The sequence below is a fragment of the Erpetoichthys calabaricus genome, chromosome 5 (assembly GCF_900747795.2).
Source record: "Erpetoichthys calabaricus chromosome 5, fErpCal1.3, whole genome shotgun sequence".
Lineage (NCBI taxonomy): Eukaryota > Metazoa > Chordata > Cladistia > Polypteriformes > Polypteridae > Erpetoichthys > Erpetoichthys calabaricus.
Window position 1 is genome coordinate 113,880,766 of NC_041398.2, and position 12,316 is coordinate 113,893,081.

The window sequence follows — 12,316 nt, forward strand, 5'->3', positions numbered from 1 at the left end:
TTACTTTCAGCACATAGGAAAAAAAAACAATGTAATGAGATGGCATTTCAGTTTTCTCTGGTACAACCTTTTCCTTTCTGGATACATTCATGAATGTCAAAGAACCTTCCTGACAAAAACCTTCACTCATAGCAGTCACCTCAGTAAAGACTCTTCATTTTTTGACTTGTAAAGATGGCACTGTAAGTGAGTTTTAAGGATGTTTCTGGCTGACAAAAACGGTCCTGATAAGTACAAAAATGCAGCTCTGAAATGAACATCAAGCCTACTCAGTGATGATAGAAAATGTCTGCCCTTTAGAAGTATCCGTATTCCTGGGGTGCTGATGTACACAGACTGACATAGTGGTGTTTTACTGAACACTTTTTCTGTAATTTGTTGTAGTTCTTGTTTTTCTTTGGGTAAAACTGGATGGAGGCTTGAGTTTGAAGCTCCATACTTCTCCTTACTTAATATTGATTTGGATGTCGAGCAATGTCAAAAAGAACAACCAACAGTGAAGGGCAGTCAGGGATAAAGTCTACCATGTTTATTTTGATATCAGGGTTTTGGACACTGCAAAATCTTTGTGTGCAGTAGTTAGAATTAAATCTATCTAACTAGTTAGGATTTGCAGTAGTCAGAATTAAATCTCTCTAACTCGCTAGCCTTTTTGGTTTACATATTATGCTTTGGTGAAACAACCTGACTGACTATTCTGTCTTTTTTACCTCTTCCTATTCCTCACCTAAGAGTTTTCTTTAGTTATCTCCTGGTCCTTCCTGTTGTCAACTATTTGGTATACCACTTTTTATCTTGGTGGAACAACCTTGAAGGTAACGTACTTTAAGCCAGTAGAGTTCATCTGAAATATAACCATTGTTGAGAAGATCAAATTTCAAAGTTTCTTGAAACCTTGAGAACTTTAATGAGGAGTCTTTAAATCCTACTTAATATACCCTCTGAAAAAGTAACATGAACACAGAGTGGAAGAAGCCTTGAACACCTTCACCTACAAACACTCAAGAACATCTGAAAGGACCCAAACAATGTTAACAAATATCCTTCGATGGCAATATATGGTTCAAAGATCATAGTCGTTCATCTGACATTCTAACAAATTTTATTCAAGAACTGCATAGGAGAGAAATATTTATAGAAGGAATGATTTTCACAGATCCCTTACTTTTTGCAAAGATCTGTCTATGAACATTGAAAGACTTTACCACAATTGAGTGTTGAAAATAGTTATGGCCACAAATCCAAATCGTAGTATAACTACAAATTCTAACCATTTTGGTAGACACCAGTGTAATGCATCTATTACTACGTTTCAGACTTTTTCAATAAGTAAAACATGTATTGATGTGCGATTGTACATACTGGAGCACCTCTTATACATCAAAACACTTGCTAATGGATTTGATGTTAGGTATTCACCTCTTCGTCTTGAATCTCTCGTCTTTGCAGCGACAACAACATCAGGTTAACTCAGAAGAAGACACAAGCTTCTCCTAACCCATTTAAACCTAAAGTACTTACATTGTAAAACCTGCTTTGTCCTGTGCAAAGTCACAGATGGACGTGTCGGGATGACTGGACATCTTTTAGTATTATTTCAATTGTTTTGAATGATCATTTACACTTGTTTTGTTTTTTTTTTTTGAGCCGCAGAATTCAGTTGTGATGTTTATTCTTTATTTATCCATTTAATTTATTAGTTGTAGAATATTTATTGTTAGTTTTGGCCACCATTTTGTATTCTATTGATAGCCACCATTTTGGACACCCATTGCTGAGACAGCGTCTCACATTGTCAGGGGTATGTAAGTGACAGCTTAAAAGATCAGCTAAAAGTTCACTTCTTCATCCGAGTTGCTGATTCAAAACCCCTTTTATCTGTCTGATTTTTGCAGCTCTGAACTTTTTGATAATGTATTTACAACTTTGGGTTTAGTCTTACATTTTTGGCTTAGCAATCATGTCTTTTGATCTCCCAGTTTTGACCTTTATTCTGTGTCTTATCTATTTCCTGCTGCTCACTAAACATTCCTTGACAGTTCACTGACAGAAGAATAAGACAATGCCTCAGTTTTCCTTTGAGAGGTTTCTGGCCTTTAAAACAGGCTACCAGCTCAGCTGCAGCACTAGGAGGCCCGCCACCCCTTGGGCTCTTCATACCAAAGACAGAATACATAACAAATAGTACTGATATAATAAAAAGATTATAATAAACTTACAGAGTGACTAGCTTTTATGGGAAAATTTCATAAGACGGTGGTCCTCAGTTATAGTGCTGTCAGTTATTCAGGTGTATCAGAAGTACTATGTAACTAACTACGTGTTTTTATCTACACAGTATTTGTAGTTTCTTTTTATCAAGGGCTAACATTATGAGCAGATAGTGTGGTGTAGCGCTTAAAGTTTTGGACCAACAGCTTCAAACTCTGAGATTGTGGGTTCAAGTCCCGTTACTGACACTAAGTGACCTGGAACAAGTCAGCTTACCTGCCTGTACTCCAACTGGAAAAACAAAAGAAATGCAACCAATTGTATCTCAGTTGTTGCAAGTCATCTTAGATAAAACCATTAGCCCAGTAATAATAATAATAATAATTAGGTCACTGGAGCTCCTTACTCTTGAACATGCTATGTACAATTGCCAATAAATAAACCGTTTCTGCTATAGATCAATTCCTGCTTTTTCTGGTGATATCTTTGTAAAAAAAACATTTCCTTTATGACTTTTTCTCATTATACAATGTCATAGATGTGCCCTAAACCTTTTCCGTGTCACCTTTTTGTCTTACAATATATATACAGATTGAAAAACAAAAAGGACAAAAAATGTAAAAAGAAAGAAATTAATAAAAGCTCTTACATTAATAGATATACTAAAACAAATCACAAAAATACTGCAAAAAAAAATAAAAGTATGAGAAAGTAAAGCAGGGGAACACAGGCAAAACCAAAGCACCTGCCACTCCTGTTGTAAATATAAAATGAAAAAATTGTTTTGTAATTTCATAAGCCACTAAAAGAAAACTGAATCAAACTCTTGTATTATTTTAAAAGTTTATTATAAATTGAACATAAATATTTTTTAGAAAACAATGGAATGAAAATAGAATAAGATAAGACAACACATGCAATACATAATGGAAATATTTTATAAAATCAGTAATAGGCGAGGTTGTTTCTTAAGTAAAACATTATCTACCATGTAAATATAATGTATGATACATCTTTTAAATATCATACAGATGCTGTATAAACTGCAGTTAATTTCTCTGTGTACTTCTCTTACGCATGATCAAATGTCAATTTTTTGACATATAAAATGACCGGCTCAAATGAAATATGCAACCTCAACCCTACTAAGCTACAAAGCAAGCTTTAAAGATCTGAAATGTAATGGTAGGTTGGTTAAATTCACCATTCTTTAAATTCGCCACTCTTTAAGCAACTTTGAAGAGAAGCAGGTGGATTGTTGTTTCTCCTCCATTTCAGTGACTTAACAAGACTTAATCAGTAGCGACAGTAAACAGTGAACGAATTTTGCTGTGCATATCAGCAGCCTCGGTTTCTCAAAGGAGAGCTTCAGTCCTCTGTGACCTCATAATTTAATCAAAAAAGCAAACACATAAATATTTATTTAATACTATGGTTTTTTAAAAACAAGAAGAAGATGAAAGTTTTGCCAAATAGTTTCTTAGAATGCTGAACATTTCCAGCCTTTCACTTTTCCTACATGGACAGTGGAAAGCGTCTACAGTAGGGGGCCCCTTGGGACACAGAGATGGTGGCAGGTCAGCACACGTTGATAAGATTATTAAGATGATTCAAAGGTTGACTTAAAATTGCTACAAATCAAGATGCTGTATTGGCATCAAACTTTAAAATTAGATCCACCTCATCATTGAATGGAGACGAATAAATGGATAGTAAAAGTTACTAATTGTATTTACTAACTGAAAGTCGTGTTCTCAGTCGTTCCCCTTTTACCATCTTCAGAATAAAAGTGGCATGGCATACCCTAAAAAAAAAATTGCACTCATTCTGTTTTGTTGTGGCTTGGCTATATTGCATATTTTTTTTTGTTTGTTTTTCTCTCTCCCAATTATTCAGTAATTTTCTTGTAATATTTGCAAACGACACGGCGCAAAAAGTGCATGACACTGTGTGTTGACTGGTATTGTGAACTTGTAGTTCAGGGGTAAAATGGCCCTGGCATTTTAAAAATGTAATGCATTGCTCTGATAAAAAAAATATGACATCATCAGTTTATTTCAGATTTATCATCTTGTACGCTTTACAATGACTCCATTATTTGGTAAGGCCATCAAGCCCCATGCTGCCACTATCCTTGTAGAACAGCTGAATCAGGGTGGGCTATGTAAAATATCTCATCTCATTTTCTGAAACCACTTTACCTAGCGAGTTCTGTGGTGTATGTAAAATAGAACAAGGAATGATGAGTAAAAGAACCAAGTTTCCATTTGTACGCAGTTTTGTGAAACTGATGCTAAAATTCACATTGTGTACAATTCTGCATTGCAGAACTCACTAAAACAGTTTTTGTTTTTTTTTTGAATTCATAAAGGACTTTTGGGAAGCAGAAAGAAAGAAACACTGCTTCTTTAGGGTTTAGCAATGGCATACACCCAAAAAATGTTCCAGAACTTTTAAATGGGTGAACAGTGTTTTTGGAAATGTAATTATGGCTAAAGAGAGCCCATGATGAGATAAAATGATGTACAAAGTGGTCTACTGCTAGACTAAAGCTTTCTCCAGCGAGAAAAGAAACTACCTGTGGTCTTACAATTGTGCATGGCGAGCTGATCTGACAGAGTGTACTATAACTTCAACCTGACTGATCAGGTGGCTTTCCATCAGCCACAGCACCCTTCTGCTGCCTGATGGGAAGTGTAGTCCCCTTGTCAGCACTGCTACAGGACTGCAGATGAGATGAAAATATATGGAGGAAAATAATCAGTATTCTTTCTGGCCCATTGGTGCGGATTTACCTTCTTGCATAATAGTGTAGTTTTGTGATTCCTTTTGCGAAGTGAAACCTATTTAGATTTCTTCAGATTGTTGGTTCATCACTGAGATTGGGCTAAATGTATCCTGGTTCTGGAGTGCATGGTTAACTACACTTGTTTAGAAACATTAAACAAAAGTAAGGGTAAGAAGTCACACAAGCAACAGCTCAGGTGATACTTTATTTCAGATTTTTTAAAATTAATTCTGATAGTGAATTATCCAATTATCAATATGTAATAAAAGCAAGCTTGCAAAAAAATAGCTCAGCGGAAGTGTATTATGTAGGGAGGATGGCTGTTTGTTATTATTCTGCACAGCCAGTATTTTAATTTCTATAATATGTAGTCTTCACTAGTACCTTTACAAATAATATTCTGTCAATTGCGGCTTACCTCATTTTATTAATTTTTAGTGCTTCCATAAGTTAATTCATTTTTTTTACATGCATTTCTCTAGTTCACTTAATCATTTAGTGAAATTCAGTGCAATTCATGATGCACCATTATTAAAATATGTTTCTGTTTTATTGCAATATTAAAGATTTTTTTCAAATAAATTTACTTTCCTTTAAAATCTTTTAACCTGCCTGTAGGGAAAAGAAGAGAGACAATGTAAATATTATGAAACCAAAAATCAGCTTCACATTCATTCTGGAAAAAAAAAAACATCCATAAAATATATATATATATACACACACATATATATATAAAAATTAAGGCACAAAATGTTAAAAAAAGATAACATATGTGGTGCAAATAACCTGTTGAAGAGTGTCTCTTCAAGTAATACACAAAGCAACTGGTGAATGTAAAGTGTAATACACACATTAGAAATTTAAAATGCACATTGTATAACATTCTTACACATTTCCAACACAGCAATATACCACCAGATTTACATTTACAAACGTTTTCCGACTAAAGTAAGTGTGCTGTTAGGACAGTCACAAATCAGTACACACTGGCACACACTGATATGTTCTCCCACCTCTCCTTTCTTATCTCTACCACTTTTATGTAACTAGTTTCCTTTATTTAATAATTTATTTTAAAATGTGGCATGGTGGCGTAGTGGTAGCACTGCTGCCTCACAGTAAGGAGACCCGGATTCATGTCCCGGGTCCTCCCTGCGTGGAGTTTGCATGGGTTTCCTCCCACAGTCCAAAAACACGCAGAATAGGTGGATTGGTGATTCCAATTTGGCCGTTGTGTATGTGTGTGTGTGTTCACCCTGCGATGGACTTGCACCCTATCCAGCATTTGTTCTTGCCTTGCACCTTTATGCTAGCTGGGACCTCCACAACCCTGTTCAGGACCAAGCGGGCTAGAAAATGACTGACTTATTTTCTACCCATGAACCCCTCATAGTGTGCATAGTGAATTCTATCTAAGAAAAGAGCTCTGTGTCTTTTGGGAATGTAAGCAGTGCTCAGTCAGACCTTCCAAATGTGCAGTATGAAAATAGTGCAATTTAAATTACATCGGAGTTGTGGAGAATTGCAAAGATTTGGATACGATAAAACCTGCAAAAGAAGCAAATACATGTATGCATTGTATTTTTCTAATTGACTAATTTAAAAAAGTGTCATTGAGTGATTGCAAGTCCAACAACAACATCTCTAGTAAAAAATATATGACAACAACAGAAATTACATTACAAAAAGATTTTAAAAAGATTTCACTCATATTTGAAAGCAAATTAAGTGCAAATTTAAGTATAAACACATGCCTTTATAATGTACAAATATCGACCAATGCTGAATTTTTCTTTAAAGTAGTTAACGATATTCTTTTCCCATCTTGTAACCATGTTACATCACTACTTACACAAACTACTAACTTGACTTTACAGTTCACATTTTCTGATTTTTTTAACACAGTAGAAATGTGAAAGCAACATTTTATAATACATGGCCAGAAGCAAAAAAAAAAAAAAAATAAAATAAAAAGACCTTTGGCGTCTACTAGAGATAGCAGGCAAAAAAACTGAATTGTATGAAATCAATTCAAAATCATAAAGGCTTTCTCATAAATCAAAGCATTTAACCAACAGGTTTAGAGCCCTTTGTACACACGCGGTGAAAACAAAATCCCAAGATTGTTTAAAGACTTTGAATGTAGTGCAGAAAGAAATGATCATTTTCAGGAATTTGTTTTTCCTCATAATGTGGGCTTGTAAACACGACTCCTTGGGGATACACACAAGCAAACGGAATGAGGCTCAATAAGATTATTAAGGACAGCTTATTCCAAAATGACTGGAGGCTTATAGTTTTACTGCCACGACACAAGCTCCGGCCCTTCCAAGGCACAAGGGTGCAACCTGCAAAATGAAAATATTATTAGATAGACAGACTATATAAAATATAGACAGACAGACAGACAGACAGACAGACAGACAGACAGACAGACAGACAGACAGACAGACAGACAGACAGACAGATAGATAGATAGATAGATAGATAGATAGATAGATAGATAGATAGATAGATAGATAGATATTTTAAAGGCTACCAAAGAGTCTTTTTGAAAGAACAAAGACTGGCCTGCTTATATTGTAACCCATCACTCCTAAAAATCACTTAAACGTCTCTAAATTAGTAAGCGACACTGGCACAGGACAGCATACCTGTGTCCACTCATTGGTCTGAGGGTCATACGCTTCAACAGCATTTAAGTATACTTGTCCATCATATCCTCCAACAGCATAGAGGCGATCGCCCATCAGACACACACCCACAGCATCTCTGCTAATGCTCATTGGAGCGACTGCTGTCCACGTATCTGTCTTTGGGTCATACCTGAAACAACAGAAACATTATAGATTTCAGATGGAAAGCATTTTATATTAACCCCCAATAGAACAGTTTTCTAGCAAGTGAAATATTTTAACTTATGATAGGACTGTAACATCCAAATATATTTTACTTGAAACTTTCTTATCTTGATAATAAGATTATCCTAATTGTCCCTCTGCGGTGGGCTGGCGCCCTGCCCTGTGTTGGCTGGGATTGGCTCCAGCAGACCCCCGTGACCCTGTAGTTAGGATATAGCAGGGTTGGATAATAGATGGATGGATAATTGTCCATACTGGTTTATCAATATGCAGGCAAATGGGTGATGATTTATAATAAATAACAAAAACATTGACATTTCTTCATCATGAATAAAGACCACTGATTTGTCTATACAATATTGTGCAAAGACCAGACCAGCAAGTACCAGCAGCATAACACAATTGTAGCCAATTAAAGTAAACACAGCATTGTGTTATTGTTACATAACTAATTTAATTTTCAATGAAGGCAAGTATTGTAATGATGGAATTTTTTTGTAGACCCAATTTCTGGTAGGAGGCACATTTCTGTTTGGATGTCTTTAACCCTGGTTTCCTTCCAACTAAGATTTCTTCCAGTGACTCTATAGCAATTAAAATGTTTCTACAAGTGGTAATATTTCATGTAGTGTGACAAAATGTTACTCCAGAGCTGCTCAAAGTCATTTTCGGCATAGGCACAAAAGTCCATGGTCTACAAGTAAAAGACAGATGTAAAAAGGAGTGCTTTGACTCATGGTTTATTTTTGTGTATTTTTCAACAAAAGAAGGTAAAAGGGTGGATTGCACCCATGCAGCACTAACAGCAAGGGGCTCTTAACTTTAACAGTAGCACAGAATTAGGATGAAGTGGGATGCTGACTTTACTTATGTGCACTTAAGTGCATGTCAGATTGCTGCTGAGAAGTTAGCAGTCATTTTGAAGCATGGCTTTTAAGAGCTCTTTTATCATCCATACTGAATGGTAAATATATGACATTTATGTACTCTAATACGCAATAAAGGCTGCCTACACTCGCCTTAACTCATAATCCCTTTGTCAAACCCAAGCTGTCAAGCTGGTGAAACTTGTGTCGTGTTCCCAATGCCACTGTAATTATTATAGAAAGAACTTGCGCTTTGCTAAAGAACCGCTCCATTTTACTTGTAAGGGACAGCCAGCAGTTTTTCCCGGCCGGGACGCCCCAATAATGGAAGGATGGGGGAAGGCAGCTTATCAGGGACACTGCCTCCCTCAAGACGATAGATGGCAGCTTCCCTGGACTGCAGTGGTGCCCTGGATGCCGACAGGGCACTATGGGACTTGGAGTTCGGCAGCACAGGGGACACTGTGGGAAATTGGTGGGAGAACAAATTCTCACCTAGCCTGGAAGTATTAATGGACTATGACTGCGGAAGCCCTGAAATACTTCTCGGCTGATTAAAACCTGAATTCTCCAACTGACCCGGAAGTGCTGGCAAGTCACGTGGCAAGGAAGAACAGAAGCACTTCTGGGTCAAGGACTATATAAAGGACTGTTGGAGGCCCAGAAGGCGAGCTGGAGTCGGGAAGTGTTTGAAAGAGCTTGCTGGGAGGAGTGGAGGACAAAATAATGTGCTTTATTGTGTGTATTACTGCTCTTATTGCCTGTTTATTGTGGTGGAGGTGCTTTGGGCACTGTTCTTGGTGCTTTTAACTCGTGTTGTCAGTGTCTGTGTGTTGGGTTAAGCGCTGTTATAGCGCCATCTACTGTTACAACTAATGCATATTGTTAAGGTCTGCAAAGGGAACGAAAGTGTGGCTTAAGTTAGTTCACCTTTTATTTATCACATGTAATCAGAATATTAGAATTCTTATTCATATTTATATTTATTTTATGAATAACAAGTAAAACAGAGACATACATACTATAACTGATATCCTTACAATTGATAATACTGTATTATTGTATTTTTTTTGCAGTTAGTTTTTAAAGAAGGAATTATCATTTCCCTATATTTTTAAATGTTATCAGTGAGCCAATGGCATATAACGTATTAGTCTCAAGATCATGCACACCGTGTGCAGCCACTGGTTTGACATAAAGCCCTCAAATTTAAGATCTGACTTTTAAAAAGTTAAAGGCACATTTCTTATCAATTCTATAAACGATTGGTGTGAGAAACTTTAGGAGAAAAATAAAATGTTTGCATTTTATTTTAAGGCAGCATGGTGGCTACCCCACAGTAAATGGAGCAAGGTCCATGTCTCAGGTCCTCCCTATATGGAGTTTGCATGTTCTCATTGTGTCTGCATGGGTTTCCACTGGGTGCTCTGGTTTCCTCTAATGGTCCAAAGAAGTGCAGGTTAGGTGGATGCTAAACTGGCACATGTATGTGATGTGTGTGTGTGTGTGTATCTCCAACCTGGAATTGACTGGCACCCTATCCAGGGATTGTTCCTGCCTTGCATTCTGTGATTGCTGGGATTGGCTCCAGCTCCCCTGTGATCCTGCTCAGGGCAAAGCAGGTTTAGATTGGGTGGATGGAGTTTTATTTTATGGATATGCTGTGCACACATTAATTTAGAATATAGTTAACAAATTTCTATTCTCTTAAAAGCCTAGATCAGTTTAGATTGTTAAAGTTTATAAAAGTCCTGAGCCTGATGTATGTACAGTACATGCTCAGAATGTGACAGTAAGGCTATTTCTTAATAAGGATCAGGAGATGAAATGTAAACAGGGAACAAGCCAAAATCAAATTATAAATCAAGCTGATTTGTTGTCAACTTTTAATTGTTAACCAAATGTCAATTTACCTAGTAACAAGAGCAAAGCTCTAAAGCCAGGAATTAATATATCTATAAACTTGGATGAGAATGGCTACCGGTGCCAACCTTTTAATGTATTGTGCTGATGACGTCAGATGCCATGACCTCTATGACCACGCCCCTTAGCAACTGGGAGTTGTGTCTTGGTGACATAATTTACAAAATGGTGGCACCCATATACAAATTAAATATGGTGCTGTGGCATAACAGCCAAATATTCCAATTTTCTCAAAACATCTTATAGACTTAAATAAATGTTATTTTTGTAATCCTTGTGTGTTTTGTTTTCCAAAATTCCTCAACAGATGTATAATTTAACACCATCAGTATGTAGAAGCCACAGAAAATTAACAAAATGTTCCTTAATCATGACTCTGGATTGGTTGTGGTTTAAAGACAAAATATTATTTTTGAACATTTTAACATCTTCACAATTCCTTTAACTTTATGCTTTTATGATGATGTCAACATAAAAGACACGTTTATGAGTCTGGCAGCCATTTCACTTGATATCTACATTAGAGGAGTTGATATAAAATTTAAAGTTGGAACATGACGAGTATCAAAATTGTACATGCTAATGCAGAATAACTAACAATAACTAGGTGGCATTTGCACATTTGTACTTTTTATTATGATTATCAAATAATTATTATTAATTTTATTACTGCGGTGGGTTGGCACCCTGCCCGGGATTGGTTCCCTGCCTTGTGCCCTGTGTTGGCTGGGATTGGCTCCAGCAGATCCCCGTGACCCTGTGTTCGGATTCAGCGGGTTGGAAAATGGATGGATGGATGGATGGAGGACAGTATTAATTGAAATATTTGTGAGATACCAAACTTTTAATAGCAGTAGTGCGTAGATTAAACCTGGAACAACTTCATACATAAAACTTTTTGAAATATGAGGAAAGAAAAATGTGATTATTTCATCTGTTGGACGTTACAGTACCTCTCCACACAATCTGAAAGTCTTGATGTTAGACTGGAAGCTGGAGCGTCGTGTCCGCCAATAGCATAAAGAAAACCATTCCAGGTTGCTACTCCCACACCTCCCCTTCTCTTTGCCATTTGTGCACAAGGGATCCACTTGTTTGTATGGGGGTCAAAGCATTCCACTGATTTCAGGCATGAGCTTCCATCCCGACCACCTACAGCATACAGCCTAAAAAACAAAACCAAAGGAATCCAAAGCTTTTCATTTTTGCTGTCCTTTGCAAGGCATTATATTGCTAAGTTGCAGCTATGACTTCCCTCAATATTTATGGCCAGCTGTTCCAGTCGTGGGTGTTCTTCCTTTCAACACCGAGCTTTCTTTCAGGTCAGCGTTTATGTAACAGCAGTTTGGACTGACGTTAGTGATGGTATTAATGGAAATTAAGGGAATTCAAGTGTTTGTGTGTGAAAGGTCTGAAAGTACTAGTGCAAGACTGACTGAGTTGGAAAGAAAGTGCACCAGTTTAGGAGTTGGTTTGAATGAACCAGGACAAGCTAAAGAACAAAGGATGGAGGATGGTGCAGCAGGAAGGTTTCCAAGCTCAGGCAGCAAGCCAGGAATGCACAGGGGTGTGAAAGTCCTAATAGCTGTGCTGGGGCCAGCAGTAGTTAAAAAACACACACACTTAATTCGAAAACTGACTGACAAGTTGTTTAAAAAGACAGCCTA

The 12,316-nt window shown here is 36.9% G+C and overlaps 1 protein-coding gene across 1 annotated transcript in view; it reads right to left on the reverse strand.

The window, feature by feature from the left end:
• Positions 1 to 4,554: 4,554 nt before the first annotated feature.
• The window catches only part of klhl5 (kelch-like family member 5), a 119,585-nt gene continuing 111,823 nt past the window's right edge, over positions 4,555 to 12,316 (reverse strand). The window contains 3 exon segments of the mRNA XM_028801974.2: positions 4,555 to 7,347; positions 7,654 to 7,825; positions 11,603 to 11,815. Of these exon segments, the coding sequence (XP_028657807.2) occupies positions 7,291 to 7,347; positions 7,654 to 7,825; positions 11,603 to 11,815 (442 nt within the window). The 3' untranslated portion in view covers positions 4,555 to 7,290.